The sequence below is a fragment of the Epinephelus fuscoguttatus genome, linkage group LG8 (genome assembly GCF_011397635.1).
Source record: "Epinephelus fuscoguttatus linkage group LG8, E.fuscoguttatus.final_Chr_v1".
Taxonomy (NCBI): Eukaryota; Metazoa; Chordata; class Actinopteri; order Perciformes; family Serranidae; genus Epinephelus; species Epinephelus fuscoguttatus.
The window spans coordinates 26690414-26710304 of record NC_064759.1 but is presented as its reverse complement, the minus strand read 5'-3'; the positions used below and the strand labels follow the sequence as shown (position 1 = coordinate 26710304).

Here is a 19891-nt window from a genome sequence, read left to right as displayed (position 1 = left end):
GCCACTTTTTGCTAGTTTTACCAATGTGGCTATGGACTACACTGTCTGTCAAATGTGATATCTGAGCTGATAACTGAGACACATCTGGTCTCTGATGTGTTAAAAGCGAGACCGGGTGAGAACATTCACAATGAATCCGTGAGACAAAAGCACATTGCAGGAGAAATAAACTGGGTCACTTCCTCACTCTGTCCCTGTTATTATCTGTCAATGTACAAGGAGAGGATGAGTAACTGTCTCAGCAACATACACACACTGTACACACACACACAGAGGACGCACCGTCTTACATTAAAGGGTAGAAAGAGACATGTTTGTGGGGTGATATCGCTGCTGTGACCCTCCCACTTAATGAGTGCTGTACCTCAAGCTCAAAAACAACTACCCACACGTAACTTGTACACATACCCAGCCTCAAATCATGAAACTATGTACTCTCACTGACTGTACAAAACCTACCCTTTCACTGTCTTTGGCAGTGAGGGAGAGACACTGTGTCCCCCTCTGCCTCTTTTGCTTCTTCTTCTCTCACACACGCAAATACAGAGTGCCAGTCTCTGGGAACCTGATGATAAAAGAGATGTGGGCTGAGAAAGGGGTGTGTGTGAGAGAGGGAAAGGAATGTTTCGGGATGCCACTGCCAAGTCCCCACAGTACCCCTGAGTGAACCCACATCTCTCTCTCTCTCACACACACACACACACACACACACACATATACACACACTGGGTGTTCTTTGTATCCTCCTCAGTGCCATGAACCTGTGCACAGAAGCACAAGGAAGGATAAATGTGTAATAATGTGCATGTGTGCACTTTGCTTTCTTGCACATGTGAATGGATCCCATGGTTATAGTAAGCTGTCATGATAATAATACCAATGGGAGTTTGAAGCGGTGACTGTTTAGTTTAAAGACCGCAGGAACATGTCATTAAAGATTATCTGATCAGCAGAGCAGGATTTCAACTGAACCTGTGCACTTGTGAGAATGCCTTCTTACTGACGAGCAGGGACCAGGACCGTGCGCAGGGTTCATGTAAAATCCACGGTATTCTCTCAAGTGAACTTCTCGGAGGAGACTTGTTCTGCTCTACTTTGCTCTTTTATGATCAGTATAATAGTCAGAATTTGTATGCAAATGATAAGTGGGAGGGAGGCAGACATCACAAAAGACAAAAGACCTCAGAGAGACGCTGTGATCTCATACAAACAGAGAGAGGAAACTGAAATAGAAGTATGTAAGTATAAAGCAATAAAATAAAATAAAATAACATAAAAATGAGAATGTGCATTAAAAATAAAAATAAAAATGTGCCTTATGCTACAGTGTTTAACACTAGTAATTAAGATATTAAAATCTATAAAAATAAAATGTATATCATCACTGCGCTGAGGCTGTAAGTGTAAAAATGTATCTACAATGTATGCATCAATAGAATAAATAAAAATAGAATAAGAGTAAACATCAGAAACTTGTACAGTTAAGTACAGAATATTGCAGCAGTTGAATTATTGCAACAAGTAGATGATTAAGAATGCAGTAGGTCAATAATGTCCATATGCAGGAGAAACAGGACGAGACATAAGACACTGGGACAACAGGGATGCAATGCAGTAATACTGTAGGTGTAGATTTCTAAGGGGATGCAGAGGACACGTCTCAGTATAACATCTGCATTTGTGCCACCAAATAAAAACATTTAAGTAGAGGGCATTTATTTTGACAAAAGTATATACATTTACACCATAAACTGGTGCAGAAAAATTCACCAGAATGCAGTGAATTAAGTGCTTGTTGATCAAAATTTTCTAGCGTATGACCACCAAACTTCTGTTTGATATGTTTGTCCCCTAATATTTAACAAAACCACACCCCACAAAGTGGGGAACGATCACCACCTCTGCAGCTCCCCTTACTTATACTGAGCATTTTAGCCCCATTTAGCTTATTGTTTTGGTTTTGCAGCTTTGATGTTCTGGCTCCCCCTCAAAGCTCATACGGGTGTAGTTTCTAACCGGCAGACTGCTGTTTACAGTGAAAAACTCTGATGAACCCACTGTACGCCTCCTGCCCGTCACTAAATGGCAGACAGATTAAGTTAGCAACTAGCTAGTGAACATAGTGGAGCATTTAACAGCTGAAGAGACACATATTCCCCTCAGGAGATGGTGAAGACCAAAACACACCTCCTGGAGAGTGATACTGGACCTTCATCATGGGGCCAGAAACACGATTTCAAATAAATGCCAATGTTGCCATATGTGTCTACTTGATGTGTAAGTAGGCCACTGTTTGTTAATACATTTACAATATCAACTTTATAAGGTGGTAATGTCAGTTTTAACAGCTTGTTCCATTTCCTCCCAAATGGCCGATAATATCAACTGATACTGTTTTCAGACATTTTCTAAGTCCTGTTATTACTTTGATTAAGATAGCTACTGTGAGATTAAAGGTATTATTTAAAGGGACAGTTGACCTCAAAATCAAAAACACAAATTTTCCATCCTACTTGTAGTGCTGTTTATCAGTCTAGGTTGTTGTAGAGTGAGTCCCTGACTGTTGAAGATATCGACCATAAAAATGTTTGCCTTCTCTCTAATATAATGGAACCAGATGGCACTCGGCTTGTGGTGCCAAAAGTGCCAAAAAATACATTTGGAAAAAGTCAACAGCATGTCTCTTCTTCAGTAATCATGACCTGGTTTCTCAAGATAATCCACAGACCTGGATTCATGACTCAGGTTCATGTGGAAACTTTTCTTTCTACCAAACTACACTGGTCAACCGTATCACTGTGCAGAAGGAAGCATGCCATCTGCCGTTAGCTTTCTTTTTAGCTGACTCAACATTTTGAATTGATATTGGAGATGGCAGAGCCTGTCTGTGAATGAAATCACTCTGATTGGCAGTTCAGCTCGGCACATGAAAAGAGAAACGGAAGTGAGGAAAAACAACAAACAGCTTAAGTCAAGAGTGAGTGAGATCAAAATGAACTTGATATGTTAGCTACGATTATTTTTTCTTTAGCTATTGAGCTCTTAAGCAGCAACATTTCGTGATGGTTTGTCTTATTGCTCACTGGTGCACAGATGATAGACTATGCTTTGTTCTTTCAGCATGGGATTGTGTTATTGATGTGCTAACTGGCTAACTAGCATCTTGGATCTACCATGACAGTCTTCTAGTTTCCCATTTTGAATGACGAATACCTCTCACCATCTGCTGGTATGGAGAGTTACTGCTTTTCATACATGCTGGTTGACTGTTGGCTGTCTATCTTTGCAGTGTGATCATGTCCAACTGTTTGGCCAAAACACTGGTCACGTGAGGCAACGCAACACTTGGCTTTTGTCGCCAATAATTCTTTGATTTCAGTTTGGTCTGTCTGGACCTTAAGGCTTTAGTAACCTTCTCCTGGCAGCCGTGTCAGCTTCATATTGGGCTGAGAGATTTGAAATGTGTGGTATCAATCTTCTTATCAAATTGGTGGCAATAAAGGAAATTAAATGTCAACCTATTCCACTAAATCAAAATTTAATTTTAAAGCTTCTAAAAACAAGGAAAGTAAGGTCAGAGAGAGAATTTAAGTGTAAATACCTTTCAGATATGTGTCAGAAGTTGATGATATGTTGTCTGCTCACGGTCAGGCCCTATAGTATCATCTGTCAGAGGAAAGTTTTGGCACAGATGGTGTCTGGCTGTGCAGGCAAAATGGCAATCATGACTCTAATTTCATCTTAATGGCTCCTCGTTTTCATCAAGTCTTATAAAACGTTGTTGATGTGTATTTTTGCATAACTGTTTTTGTCACCAAAATGAGCTCCGTCACACACTGATGCACTTGTACAAAAACAGCAACCTATACTGACGTGCACACACATTCACACATGCACACTGGCTGTTGGAGAGACTTCCTATAGTCAGTTCAGAACTAATTACTCTTCTATAAAATGTACAAACGCAGCAATCTGTGTCAGCCTCTTTCTCTTGGGACTTCAGTTTCTTTTAACTTCCAGCTCATTACTCTCCCGGTACAGGTATAGACTATCAAAGATCGCTCTGGAAGTGTTTCTCATATGTGAGGTCAGACATCAACATGGCTGCCTATAAGGAAGCATCAGTGCTGTCCAAGTCTCATACTGTAGCACTCAGTCCATGCAAGTGTTTTACTTGATGTAAGTGAAATTACACTCCATCAAAACAAAACCATATAGGGAGGTAACAGCCACTGAGGACAACATGTGGAGGGTGTAATGATTTGAGAACTAGAGAAAATTTGTAGGCAGAACTTGAAGGAAGGGATTTTGTACATAAGCAGCAGTGTGGAGAGGGCTTTAAGACAGCATTAGGACCATACTGTAGGGAGATCAAATAAGTTGTGAAATTACATTGTGAAGTTTGATTTTGTGTGTGTGAGAAAGAGAGAGGGAGGGAGGTTTTTTTGTTTTGCTCAGACAAAACATGAAGGCAGTGCAACTACATATAAAGTCAATGCAAAGACGCAAGTCATGAGGGCGAATTGAATGAAACGACTGCAGCTCGGAGCAGCCATCACAGCTTTCCATAGTCATTACATGGCATTTTGCTGCAGCTGGCACCAACGGCCAGTTGAAAATGTTTAAGGTGAGTTGTGTTAGGCTAGAGCAATTTGAACTTGTGACCTCAGTGTTTCTAAATCCTGGCATAGGCAGAGATACAGTAAGTTTAGTATGCACAGGGACCAACAAGAACAGTTCCCTGGAAATTATAGATTTATTCTTATATATAAATGGAGCTAAAACAGGATTTTGTCTGAAAAAGATTCACCCAAGGTAACTTTAAGATGTTTTCTTTCTTGTACTATAACTCAAAGCAGACCTCATTATACTTGTGCTTGTTTTGCTGCTTCTAAACTTGAACATTTTCACATCAACAACAAAGTGCTTTGGCGATGGATGGCTTTACTAAAGAGCCACACAACAAGGTGGATAACAATGTAACACTATACTGCAAGACCGCAATCGCCTATTTAATTACCTTTTCAATCAACACCTTCTGCAATGCTAACCCTCCAGGGGGGCAGGAGGGAACTGATGATGAAAGAGAAAAAATACTCCCCCAGGAGAAATTTTTAGAAACTCAACAGCTAACAGACCATTTTAGAGCATTTTGAAACAAAAATCTTTAATCAGGAGTTTTCAAAGTTTTGATGAGTAAGTGCCATTTACAGGAGCACGCATATGATTGAGTGCAGAAGTTTTTATTCCAACAATCACATCATTAAATTCTAAGACGACACTGCAATCTTAGCTCTACTGAAAAATAACTGCAACCCATCTGACCACTTTTTGGAGATTCAGAGGTTTGGAAAATAGTGTAAGGACAACCACCTTGTGTTTAATGTCAGTAAGACAGAAGAGATGGTGTTTGACCCAAGGGCAGTTGGCGACCACATGCCAGTGGCCATCCACAACCAAACCACAACCATGTTGATAGTCACTGTAGCACATTACAAGCATTGCGTACGTCATCTAAGAGTTCATGGTGTTGATCAAAAATGTATGATAATTTTTTATCAAGTAATCGTAGAGAGCCTGATCAGATACAGTATCACAGCTTGGTTTGGTAACCTCTCTGTGCAGTTAAAAAAAAAAACTATCCCAACTGACCCATGCTGCATGGAAAATAATTGGTGTCAAAAAGCACATTTCCATGCAGACTGTTTTTGAACAGGCTCCTCTAAGTCAAGCCAATAAGATCATCAATGACTCATCTCATGTTCTGCATACAGAGTAGAAGCTGCTGCCCTCTGGTAGGAGATTTAGAGCGCCTCGTGGCAGATTGAACAGATTTAAAAATTCATTCATGCTTATGTCTATAAAGCTTTTGCATAATGGCAGATAAAGCCAGAACTGGCACTGGATTATGATGATTTGAGTACTGATACTTGAAGTATAATATTTTAAGTGACATTGATTGGACCCACAGCTGTCGAGTAATGGCTTCTGCTGGGGTATGGCAAGACCACTTGCACAAACTATATGCAGAATTGCAGTTAACCATAATACCAGAAGCATTAGTAATAATATAACTAGTCCATACCTTTGTCACCTTCTACCTTTGTCAATCCAAAATGCCTATGTGCAGTTTCACATAGACTGACCACGTCAGTGAGAAGAAAAACGTGGGACAGACAGAATGACTGACTGACAGAATGACACACTGACAGTTTCCGTGATTATGTACAGCATACCATACCATGACTTAGTCATACCAAAAATGCAAACATTTGTCCACAGGGGGAGCCACAGCGATCAGTCACATTTTAGCCATTTTTAAGCATTCTTCTGTTGTTATAGCGCCACCCAGTTGCCAATTAGAGTTAACTTTCTCCAGTCACCTTGAGGCGTCCTGTTCTACATATCTACCAAGTTTAGTAAAAATCGATATGGCGGTTAGGCCTAGATAAGAAATTAGCTCTCTAGCGACCCCATTTTGTTTGATGGGGTCAATAATGGAGGGGTCCCCTCAGATTATGTGGTCACGTGCCTACAAAGTTGCGTGGTGATCGGTGAAACCCTTGAGATGTTATACACCTTTATGTGATGAGCCACACCCTCCGCAATATTCATTGCCTTATAGAAGCTCAGTTTTAGTAAGTTTTCCAACTTTTGCCAAGAGGGAACTTTAGATATTGGTCCCTAGATTATGTTCACCGAGTTTCATGCAGATCGGTCAAACTTCCTAGGAAGAGATCGATTGTTGTCGAAGTGTTTTTCAAAAAATTCAAAATGGCGGAAAATCTATATAACCGGAAGTTATGGGTTCTTGAGGCAAATTTGTTCCTCATGAGGAGAGGCATCTCTGTGCAAAGTTTCATGTCTCTATGACATACGGAGCATGAGATATGCCCATTCAGAGTTTACGATTTCAATCGGTTGCCATAGCGCCCCCCTTTGGCCAATTGATGTAATATTGCTTCATTCGCATCCTCCCATGACCCTCTACCACTGTGCCAAATTTCACATGCATTGACCAAGTCAGTGAGGAGAAAAACGTGGAACAGAGACACAGACAGAGTTTTCGTCATTATATAGTAAGATGGCAATTTGCGAATGATGATTTAAGATGTTGATGTGTGGTTGCCTGCTGTAGCAGAAGAATGCCCAACCATACTGAGAGAAACTACACTTACACACTGAAGTAGCTGTTTACACGGACTTTGAGTTTGTCTAATTGAACAGGACAGAAAGATTTTTCCTCGTCTCTTCAGTTGTATAAATCTGCTTCATCTTTCATCTTTAGTTTCATTTTCTCATCCCTCCATCAGTCAAAAGACAAACCCAAAGTCCCAGGAACAAGAACATCCAACGGCCATTAATAACATTTATTTTACATGTTGCAACACGCAGCAGCGACAACAGATGGCCAATTCATCTATTCATTGCTGTATTCATTTAATGGGCCCACAGAACATCTCTGTAAATTATTTATGGTCCTGGAATTAAAACCAAGAAACCATGTCTGCTGCAACAACATGATACATTAGATGATGTAACATTTAGTTGTGGATTTGTTGTTTCACAGAAATACTTGAGCTCCGGTTTTGTGTATCTATTTTGATATGAGTATATCTGACATTGTCTTGAGAGTTAAATGTGTAAAAAGTTGTGTTAACACAAGGCCAAATATTTAAAGAAAAGCTTTAGTCTTCATACCAGGAGATTAATCCTGCATTACCCTTATCACCTTATCCCAAGGACTAATGATAAGTGGCACCATTTGTTGCCTTCTCCTCTGCACAGCTGCAGAGTATTCTCCTTTTCTGGTCATTTTCCACCAAGGATTTCGTGTGTGACGCAGAAGTATGAGGTACAATGTAAACTGTTGCTGTCTCTTCTGTTGGTCCACTGTGATACAATAACTTTTATTATCTGCACTCACTCTGACATGCAGCGGAGGATGGATACCACGCTCTGTCCATTCCCACAAAAACGTGCACACTAAAAATGTCAGGTTATGCAGTTTACATGCCCTTTAGTAACCTCAAAGTGAGTATCCCTGTGGTGAAAAACAGACACACTATATTTGGATAGTTTAGTGTTGACCTGAGAGAAGCAGAGGATGTTCAACAAAGTCTTACTTCTGTACATTCTGTCCAGTTACATTATAGTGATAGTAGTGCTGTGCCTTACACTAAATATAGACTGGTTTTCACAGAGCTGTGAGAAGCACTTTGGAGTCAGTCAACTTTTACTGACATGTGACAGCAATGTCAAAGTTAGAGAAATACTTTCCTAAAAATTTTCAAGAGGTTTCTTGGACAGAACTTTGTACTTTGACACTAAATTTTGGAAAGACGGATACAGTTTTTAATGGAGTGCTGCAGACGTGTATCCTAACACTTGGAAATTAATTTGTATTTAAGCCAGTTCCCTCATCAGTGGGTTTTTTGAATGGGTTTTTGGTTAACACAAGCTTAACAGACTTTCACGTTTTGTTCTAACATAAAATAGCCTACGTCAGTAATACCCCACGCAGAAATTTTGAAGCCTTTACATGTCAAAAAGATGGCTGCTAACAAGTGGCTAAATGCGACTACAGCTCTACAGGCTTTACAGCCTTGTTGTAGCAGCGTTATTTAAGTCATGCAACCGTGGTATAGTTTGTTGATAGCCTAATGTTAGATTTTTACTTCTGGCGATTGCATTTAGGCTTCATTAAAACATTGCTGTGCAAAATCATAAACTTTTATTTGCCACAGCTTATTTTCTGCTACATCCAAAATCCCAAAGTTGTTTTTTTTTTTTTGTCAAGGGAACCAGGACAACGCTAATTTCTGTGTTGGCCTACATGGAATAAACATCATCCATGTGACACTCTATTGGTACACTTGGAATTATATTTTTCAAATCCATTACATCTGATCAGGATGCCTCCTGGGTGCCTCCTGCTGGAGGTGTTCCGGGCACATCCAACTGGTAGGAAGCCCTGGGGTAGACCCAGAGCACTCTGGAGGGATTACATATCTCATCTGGCCTGAGAACGCCTTGGGGTCCCCCAGGAGGAGCTGGAAAGCGTTGCTGGGAAGAGGGACATCTGGGCTGCTTTGCTTGGCCTGCTGCCCCCGAGAGCGCGCCCCGGATAAGAGAAAAATGAATGTTGAATATTACGGACAGTGTTTAAGTCAGCTGAACACAAAAAAGAAAATTTGTCCACTAGCAAGCATACAATTGGACAAATATGGAAAATTAGGTTTCTTTATAATAAATTAATATTCACATGGATTTAAAGTGCTGCAAGTAACTCTGGAGAAAGACAACTGATTGTTGAGTGCCATTCGCAGGTCCTCAGATACCAACGGTTTAGGCTGGTGGTTCGGTATGACTACAAACTTAAAACATTGGTGTTTAATGACCTGAGAATGAGTAGGGCTGGGTACAGTGACTCAATACTTTTAAGATATCCACAGAAATAACCCGGCCTGTACCAAGTAATATCTGAACTTTTCCAACCAAGTGATACCTGGATTCAAACCTTGTTGTACCCAGATCTATAAAGAAATGACTGTTTGTATGGTTTGCTGGCAGCCAATGACCGCAAAAGTTCTTTGTTTTAATGTGACATGTGATTGGCCTACTGCAGTAGCTACAAGCCATTCTGTCTGTGGTGTTGAGAAACTGAGTGCAGTGTATTAGTGTGCCACGATGCCACCAAAACATTCAAAAGTATGTGTACACCTCATGCTTGTGACATCTTATACAAGTGAACACTTCCATTCACATGATGGGTATCAAATAAAGTAGGAAATAAAGATAAATTAAATGGCGTGCTCCATTGGTATCTGTATTAGTCTTAGTTTTCTTTAAATGATACCCAGCCTTAGGAATGAGATTCAACAATCAACTCTTTCTCCAGAGTTCCATACAACCCTTTAAATAGAGCAGGAAATTCCTATTTCCCTATAATTATTACTGGACTGCTCCCAAATAACAAAGCAAAGCATGAGTAAGTTATTCCTGTTCATTAAACCATCCACCAGCTGTCCTCGCTGCATTTAGTTCGGCAGAATTTGCTTCTTGTGCATAGTCATAAATCTGTCTTCATATATTCATCTTATTCATGCAGGTAATACAATGCCAAGTCAGAAAAAAACTCTCCACTCCTCTGAAGTTGAAGCTTTTTGTTGTGGAGTTCAGCTTCACAGAAAGAGGATCATTTCATGTTGTCTTGGCATGGAGGAGATTTTTATTTTTGCCAGAAACCTGTAGCCAGTCCCTTTAGAACAGACAATAAGACCCAGCAGGAATCTTAGCAGTGTTCCTCAACAGCCTGAACTGAGGACAAACTAGTACAAAGTCTGACTGTCAGTGATAATCGACGCTGCATAATGTGCCGCGCGACTCGTGGCTTTGTTTTCAGTGTCTGCATAACAGCCACCATCCAGACTGGGCTGTTAGCTGTCAGCACTGATAATGTAATACATATTTCTCAGACACAGCTCACACTGCACACATATTTTATCTTTGTTTTTTTTTTTATTTCAAACACTCTTCCACCCACCGTCTCAGGTTATAATCAGGTAGTAACACTTTGCAAAATATAAGAAAAAACACTTTATTGTGTCACAAACCGTAAAAAGATAAAATATGTACATTGATAAAGCCATGCAGTTATTGTAGTATTTGGAAACAAAATGAACAAGTGGGAAAGGATTTAAAAACATGTTTGGAAAAGCTACAAAGAAAACACATCTACAACCTGAAGCCAACATCTCTAAGCCCTCGTGGCCTCTCACAGCGTGTCGATTTTGTCTCAGTATGTTTCCGTTTTTCTGTTTCAAGACTCTGGAGCAGTGGGAGGATATCAGAATAGATGTGCAACAACAGAAACTCAAAAACTCAAAAACAAACACACACACACACACACACACACACACACACACACACACACACACACACACACACAAAAAAAACAATACATCTGACAAATTATTTGTCACTTAGAGAAAGATAAAAGATAAGATTAAATAAAGGATTAAGGTTATTAAAACAGGCTTAATGTAACCATTTAAAACTTGTCAGAAAGGCTTCAAAAGCAAAACACTCTTTGAAATGTGACAGAAGATGTCATTTTTTTTAAGGTTTAACCCCCTTCTATCCATAAAACAAAATCCCATATAAAATATTTTCCCCTCACTGATTCTTCACAACTGTCGTCACTTCTTTGAGGTCTTCTCCAACACCCAGTCGATGACCTACAACAACAGAAAATAACCTTTAGGAGGTTCAAGTTTAGAAGACCAACACCAAGTGGAAAACATTTGGTGTTTGGTGGTGTTACCTGTTTAACGTTGCTGCTGGCTGCCTTCTTCATCTCGTCATGCAGACCCCGAGACGTCTTCAGATCCTGGAATCAATTATAAGAAAAGGAGATCACTCAAACTGACACAGTGAGGTTAGCTCGTCACAAAGCTGACCACATTTTAATGTGGGTTGAAGAGAAAAAAGAAAAGAGAAAGTTTATGTGACAGTCAATGTCTACACACTTTTCAGACTAAGAGTTTACATACAAAGTATACAATACACGCATACAAAGTCATAATAAATCAAACTATCTGTAGTGGCCATTTGTCTATAATATAAATCAAACACTTGAAACCAACAAGTCACTGATGCACCACAGGAAGTTCAATGCAGGCAAAAGAGATCAATTGTCCATTAAGCAGTGTTTTTCTTGAGTGGGTCTCAGGTGCATGCTGCTCTTATAAACCTGAGGTGCCTGCAGGGCTGCCCAACACTTGCAAAACAAATAAGTAGCAAAGAAAAAATACTATCAAAATAAGGAAATAAATATAGAGAATAAATCAAACACTCAAAAGAAATAAAATACAGCTCCTTCTCATCCAGCTATTACAACAACATATATACGTATTAGGGATGTAACGATTACTGATATTACAGTAAATGTTGGTTAATTTTTACACGTTAAGAATTACTGTTTATGTTTAAATTAATTACATTATCGCAGTGGATTATCAGGATATGTAATCACAGCCTCATTCAAGTCTCGTGATGCAGGCGCTTCGTGAATGCGTAGCATGTGTAAACACAAAATGAAAACATGGCGGAAGGTGGTGATAGCAGCACTCAGGACATCATTTTTGGTCACCCCTCAGTTGGGGTACCTAGCACACAGATATGGTACTACATGTAAAAGGTGGAGCTGCTCATGAAACCACTGTTCATACTATGGAGAGTTTAACTTATATTAGTAGACTGTAACTATAAAATAAAAGGATGTTTTGCTGCCTCTTGCAGCAGCTGGAGTCTGAGAAAAATAATTTAATTGACCATGCCGACTGCTGGCAACTTTTAAGGTGTAATGTTAACTTGTAATGTTACTCAATATATGAGTTGACAACATGAATCCATTAACACACGTGTCACTAATGTGCCAACTTTGACCATTCCATTAGTTTTTATATGACATACACTCTTAGTAATGAGTGGATTTTCAAACATTTATACATATTAATTTCGACCTGGACAGAATATGTCCCAGTCCTCATTCTGAGAATAAAAAAGTGTTGCTAAGCATTGTTCCTCCAGCAACACTAAACCCCTGAGCTTGCCTTAGAAGGACTTAATGCACAAATCCACTATTTTTAAATATACCATTTTATTCAGAAAATGTCGGCATGCAATCTACTGTACTGATTGCGGAGGAAACGCAAGGGTCTAGGTACCATGTCTGAAGGGTTACATTTGGTTCCAATATTGAAAGTGTTTGGTGGAAACGGGCTAAACAAACTACGCAGCGCTGATCAAATATGAATCATGCTTATTTCTTGCATGTTATGTAATATGTGTTCAGAAACATTTTATTTTACTGTTTAGCTGTAAAAAAAAAAACGGAAAGTTTGTGATCCGGCTGCCATGTTGGATACAGTTTATTGAAGTATGAAGCACTACCCATCCGCCAACTTTCTCATTTTACAGCTAAACAGTACACTAAAATATGTTTCTGAGAACTTTTGATGTGAGAAATAGGCAATGCGGTAACAGAATCCTGATTCATATTTAATCAGTACTGCATAGTTTGACAGTTTGACCACAGTTCATGAGCAGTGTTTGACATGATTGACCGGCTCTGACTGGTTGTTTTTGTTGACATGCAGTAAGACCATTAGAAGCGCTACAAAGCAATAGAGTGGGCAAGATTATTAGTGTCATTTGGTGCTGTGTGAATACAGTGAAAGTTTTATCAACTATGACAAAAGTTATTTTGTAAAAAAGTTACCAATGACAGCTATAAGTAAAGGATCTGAGTACTTCTTCCACCACTGCTGGCAAGTTAGGGAGTTTTTCCTCAGTGTTTATATTCTCTCAAACATAAACACCTGATTCCAATTAACAAGGAGGCACAAAAGAAAATAGATGAAAAAGTGAGTTTTGGCAAAAATAGCAGGCATGGCATCTGCAGGCTGTTCCTATTATCATTCTAATTTGTTGGGAGGATCTATAACAAAACACAACATATGGTCAAATTTGCAGAACAAGTCCTGGATGCAAAGAGGCATACAAATAAAGAAACTGTCAGGGAGAGGACAGCGCTGACTGTGTGTGGGCAGTAAAAAGACTAACCTTGAGATAGAATTTCGAGATATCAAACAGTCTTTTGCTGCAGGCCTCAAAGCACTCATGCTCGGCAGTAATCCCGTGGTGTTTGAGCGTTTTAGCCACCACCTCCTGCAGCATCTGAGGACACAAAAGACGGACACACATGCAGTTTTATATTAGCACAATCGTGAAAACATTATATCAAGTTGTGTTTATTCCCGAAACACCTCACGCCAACCCAGTTTAGAGAAACTAATTTTAACACGGCTGCCTTTTTAAAACAAAGGGATGTCAGAATGTCTCGACTTTGGGGGACATCCTCGCACAGAATTGCACGCCTTTACATTCAGCGTGAGGCACAAACATACAAATATTTTCCTGGTAGCGTCGACTGGGAAAATACATTCCTGAAATAAATAGATCTGCCTTTAATCTTGTCAGAGCGACTGTTCTGAGGAAACACCATAAATTATTGTGAGGAATCATCTGTGCCATTCAGTCTCATGAGGAGAAAGGCAGCTTTTAATCTCTGTCCTGAATAAACTGCTATCATTATTTCTGAATAGGGCCAACTGTTCTTTCCTATACTTGGGTTTGGATGATAAGCCTGTTTGCATAGTAATCAGAAATCAGAACAAGTCAAGGTCGAGATGCAGATTGTGAGCTGTACGTGGGACAGAGGAAACGGTGTGAAGGTGTGTGTGTGTGTGTGCGTCCATGTATGTGTGTCTGCCTTTGCCCACACTGTACTGAACAAATCGTAAAAGATGGGAGAGAACAGCGTGTGTGTGTCTGTGGAGGCAGGCAGCAGGTGATATGATAATAGTATAGTTGTTAAAGTACTTCTGCTGTGACATTATAATGCAGCCCACACATTCACAGTGATCACATGCAAAACATAAAACATTAATCTTCACTGGAGCTGTTGCACAACTCTCATCTGTCGAAGAAAGACTCTGAGTGTGTTTTGTGTGTCCGTCTGTCACTGCGTCTGTGTTTTGTGGAGAGTGGGGAAAATACAAATTTGGTTGTTTCCTGATTTAGTTGAAAAAGTAAAAACTGGCTTTCTTATGATAAATTCTTAAACAGGTGAAAACTATAGGATTGGATCATTTATCAAAAATTGAAGGGATGATCAACATTGTTTTTTTTCACTAATATTAAGGTGTTTTTAACTCATTTACTATCAGAACTAAGATGCAATGAAAACAATCTCTAGATTCTGCACCTATTGGGCATTTAAAAATGTTTCTAGTGGAGCTACATGTCCCTCCCTGAGACCAATATCAGCCCAAGTGACAAGTTCATTTTAAATCCTTAATTACAAACAAGTTTCCCCTCTCTTTTCCATGGATCTGATGCCTTATGTCTCCACTCTCTGTATGCCTGCTCACTTAATTGCTCCGCACTCCATAAGAGTAGCTAACGTTATGGATATGACTTGGATTGTTGTATTAAAGATGAAATAATAATGTTAAGCAGAACATGACACTGACATTGTCACACCAAACACAGACACGCAGACTTCTAAACGGGAGTCGCTGTTTGAATAGACGAGGCACTGCTATTAAATTGATTTCATTTACAATGCAGGATTGTCACTTACTATTTGTAAATACACTCACTAGCAAAAAACAAATAAAAGTAGTAGCCCACTTTCGATTGGAGTTTTGCCCATTTTTTATTTTTTTTGCCCTTTTGCCTTTTTGTAAAGCCCCAACCTCACCCGAGCATTGCTGGGGTACACGCCCATAAACATCTCGACCACCGCAAAACAAGAGAAAATAAGAAAACACAGGCAGGGGGATCAGAAGTGATGATTGAAAGGGACTACGTCTGTATGAGCCATTACATGTTTTAGGAAAATTCCACATCTCAAATGTTTAAATACCCACCCCTAATCCCCAAATACAATGTTACTATTTTTTTTTTATCTTCCCACCCCCTCCTACTCCTGCTGCCCCCTGGAGATTGGATCACGTATCAGCGATCTCCAGTAACCATGACCAGACAAAATGAAAACAGAAACAATCATACAACCCAACATTTTATCCAGCAAAGTAACTGCTGAGATCTTGTTTGAGCGAGGCAACATTGCAAAAACTTTACAAGAAGTAGTATCAATGGGGCAAAGAACAATAAGTACGTCATCATGACCACAAATGTGGCAATACACCAGTTTATATATACCGTGGTGAAACCTGCTAATGGTAACAACTTAGCCAGCAAGCTCTGTGACTGTCATTACCATAACTACCATTGTTTTCATGGACACAACACAATGATTCTGCCTTCAGTGTCTGTTTAATGTTTTTAATTGTTTGTATTTTTACCCGTCAAACAGAGGCAGTGTGACCACAGCAGGACAGCAATCTAGGCTTCTCATCTGTTTAGCTCTAGATATTGAGGCGATGCTAACATTAGCTTGTTGACCTACTGGAGCATTAGTAGTCTAAGGGTGCTGAAACAAAATGTTGCGTGTGTGAGAGAGAGAGCATGCATTTTATATGACGTGCTTCACATTCTTCCTTCCAAGTTTGATGTTGGGTCCAACAAATTTGCAACACTGTTCACTTTCCAGTTTGGTATGGTAAAACATCCAAGGCAAACATGGTATGGGGTATTCTTACTATGTTTCAGGTATGTTAATCATGATTTTTTGGGGGCCATAATAATCATAGCACATTCCAACAGCCAGAACTACACAAATAAAACCCATTTTAATGAAACTCATCAACTAGTTGGTGTGAGAGATGTAGTACTGTACCCTCATGGTCAATGCCAGCTGCCTCCATCTTGCCCCCTAGCAAGACACTTACATGAAGAGAAAGCTTTTATGAGGTGGTATGTTTGATTTTTTTTAAAGCATGTAATCCCTTTCAAAATAAGACACACACTCACCCTGTTGTGTTTCTGGGAGCGTGACTCTTTGGAAGGTTTGTCCGCTGTTTGTTCATGATGTGTCTTTGGCTGCTGAGGTTTGGGTTTGTCAGTGGACGGAAGAGTCGCCAAACCTGGGTGATAATGTGAAGAAAAAGAACAATGAGGTACTACCATCATAGCAGTACAAATCCACAGTATGTTTGAGTACAAAATTAATGAAAAACAATTTAAAATGAACACTATGAATAAGCATGTTTATATAATTTAGACAAACTTAAATATGGTCCTGGGATCTCAAAGAGTCAGACTAGGCAATCCATTTATTTGTGAAGAGGTCTTCTGAAGTTTTCACCTAATAAATTTGAGGAGCTTGAAGTAAAATTGGAAATTAGTTTTGAAGAACATGTGCACTTAACCATAAAAGACCGAGTGTTGTTTCTTAGATAGTTTGATTATTAATAACATGCACTGATAATTGGGTTGTAACAGTTACAGTGTGTACTAAACAATCACGAAATGGGGGTCACAATTCGTTGCACACAGCCGCACACAGAATACGAGTCCCGTCCAGACATTTTTAGCTGTAAGCTGAAGCAACAGGTTTCTGAGGTCAACACTACAAATGGACTGGCGTGCGAGTTGGTCTTAATATGGGAAGCACAGATTACAAGTTGTAGCTGGAAGACTCGCCTACAGGTTTCCGGTAAGCTACAACAGCAATGAAGAAAGAGTTGTGTTTAAGTGAGGACAGTGTGTCGGCTTTGCTCCACCATTCTAGGGTCTGTGAATGGAAACACATTCAACATGCTGACGCACATCCAATGGTATTACTCAGATGTGTCGATGACTGGGACGAGGACAAAAACCAACTGAAACCCAACGCCTTATCTCCACTGCCATTAAGCAGCCTTCAGACGCCAAAGCAAATTGGGATAAAACAATTACTGAGGCAACTGGCATTTACGCCTGCAAACCGCCATGGTGGCGCTAATTTTCTCCTATTGTACAAGTTTTATTTTTTGTTATTCTATGTATTTTGGTATTTAGACCTGCTGCCTTTGGGAAAGTGTTTGTTCAGTGTTTGTAAAGTGTAATACAGAGGTGACAGAAAAGTTCTTCATTTTTTATAATGAAAATAGTTTCCAAAAGTTGTCAGTTGGCAAAATGTTACCTCAGTCCCCAGCAAGAGAATTTTGTCTGTCTGTGACACTTACACTACTGTCTGTTCAAAATAAATGAAAACAAACATATCCAGATACATTTGTTCTTTTTCTACTGTGCCGAACTCACACCAAACTGTGATTAATAAACCGTGGTATGAACGAACTGGGTCTTCTGTGTACTGTTACAACCCTAACTGATGACAGCACAGTTTATATTGTCTGTGGAAAATTACGTACCAACTGTAGTCCTAAGACTCACTGTAAAGCTGAATTACTAGTCCCTTCCCATAGTGTTTTACCTGAGGATGTGGACTTGGATCTGCTTGGCTGTTGCCGTAGAGACCTAATGGCAGGGTGTGTCCCACTGCTGCCGCTGCTCTGAGAACAGAGGGAGTCACTGCTCTCTGACTTCACCAGCCTGGATCATTCAGACACACATACAAAGACACAAACATGGCAACATTACTAACACTTACACACACTAACAAGCAACAACAGTCCAGGTACCACAACCACCCCAACTATCGACTCATCAATGAATCCATCTTTCTAGGGATCAACATACACCGTCATCATACCTCTTGCGAGGATAACCTCCAATGATGTCTGTGTCCCAGGACCTCCGCTTCAGTCGCGCAACATCAGCGTTTTGCAGAGTCTCTCCATCAGGCACACTTCCTGGTTCTGATATCACAGCAGGGGAGGGGGCGGGGCTGAGAGCGAAGGGTAGGGCACAGGGCTCCTTTGAGCAGGTGGTTTGGGTTTCGTACCGAATCAGACGGGACTGGAGTTTCACAAAAGCCTGGTCTCGATCTAAGGAGCGCTGGTTGTCCAGGCAGAACCTACAGGAACAAACATATATGTTTTTAATAATAAATAAGGAAGTAATGAAGATTAATGTAGCTAGTTACCTTCCGAGCTTCTGCTGATCATAATACATTTTTCACAGCGGGTTGTACATTAAAATATCGGTAACTGTAGCACAACAGTCGCTGTAGTGTTTGTACACACTTACTCTATGCCATGGTAATGAGAGGCTGAGGCTTTGTTGAAGGGCATCTGGATGATTCGTCTGGGAGAAAGGTCTGGTGACAACTGAAACACATTATTACTGAGGAGACAGAGGATGTGGAGGGAAGAGAGAGTCGGGGAGGGTGATGGAAAAAGAAAGAGAGGAGAAATATAAACAATGTGTCCAGAAAAAAAATATGTGTTTTTCCTCTTCATTAAACCACAAATACAAATGCCACTAATTAAAACACACACGGTTTGGCCTGACAGAATTATTAGCACTAACTGATGACTGCTCTGCTCCACAATAATCATTCTTTAAACCCAACTAAAAAAACGAATCCACAAAGGTTATAAGCTCACTGTAGCAGGCTAATGATCATAATCAAATCCTCATTATGGTCTCATTAACTGTCATTCAAAACCCTCCTAACACAACAAAGGAACAACTTACCTGATTACAGTATGTTTAAGTTCATTTGTAAATCTGTTATTTTTTTCTGTACAGAATCATTTGTCTTGTTTCATGGCCATCTTTGCGTCTGCAACTCTCAGCCTGTGGCCCCGATGCCTGCTTTTAATCTTGTGGCTGCCTCCTCCTACATGTTTGCCCCTTTATGTGTGCCAGTGTGAAGGCCTCGTTACAGTGCATGTATATAAGCTTCAGTCAGTGCTAGGGCTGTCAAAAAAAATTCGAAGTTCGAAATATATTCGAATATACAGTACAGGCCAAAAGTTTGGACACACCTTATATAGGTGGACACACACACACACATACATATATATATATATATATATATATATATATTTTATAAGTTCAAACCTAAATTTGATAATTCGAATATCATTAATAATTAATTAATACTATCAATGATGTTGTATATCAGGGAGGAGTCCGCTGCGCTAACACCACCCACTGCGCTGTCCGTGATGTGTGACCTGTTCGGGGAGACATACAGGCAGAGTGCTGCACCTGCTGCCTCCCTGCCTACCCTTTTTGAAGAAGAGATGAAACGTTACCAGAATGAGACACCATTATGAGCTGACCAGGGTCCACTCTTGTGGTGGAAAACTACGCACTGAAGTATCCAAACATTGCTCAGATAGCGAGGCAGAAGTTGGTCATACCTGGCACTTCAGTGAGGTCAGAACAGGTGTTTTCATCCGAGTGTCATGTTCATACCAGCCAGCAATAAGCATCTTAAATTTTGTGGTTTTTTTGTAAAAAA

At 39.9% G+C, this 19891-nt stretch overlaps 1 protein-coding gene across 1 annotated transcript in view; it reads right to left on the bottom strand.

The window, feature by feature from the left end:
* Nucleotides 1-10544: 10544 nt before the first annotated feature.
* Nucleotides 10545-19891, bottom strand: part of LOC125893850 (MDM2 binding protein) — a 43544-nt gene continuing 34197 nt past the window's right edge. Inside the window, exons 17-23 of the mRNA XM_049584784.1 lie at nucleotides 18667-18762; nucleotides 18230-18493; nucleotides 17951-18069; nucleotides 16507-16619; nucleotides 13630-13743; nucleotides 11327-11392; nucleotides 10545-11240 (exon numbers count right to left, since the gene is read on the bottom strand). Coding sequence (XP_049440741.1) covers nucleotides 11202-11240; nucleotides 11327-11392; nucleotides 13630-13743; nucleotides 16507-16619; nucleotides 17951-18069; nucleotides 18230-18493; nucleotides 18667-18762 — 811 coding nt within the window. The 3' untranslated portion in view covers nucleotides 10545-11201. The remainder of the gene's footprint in view (nucleotides 11241-11326; nucleotides 11393-13629; nucleotides 13744-16506; nucleotides 16620-17950; nucleotides 18070-18229; nucleotides 18494-18666; nucleotides 18763-19891) is intronic.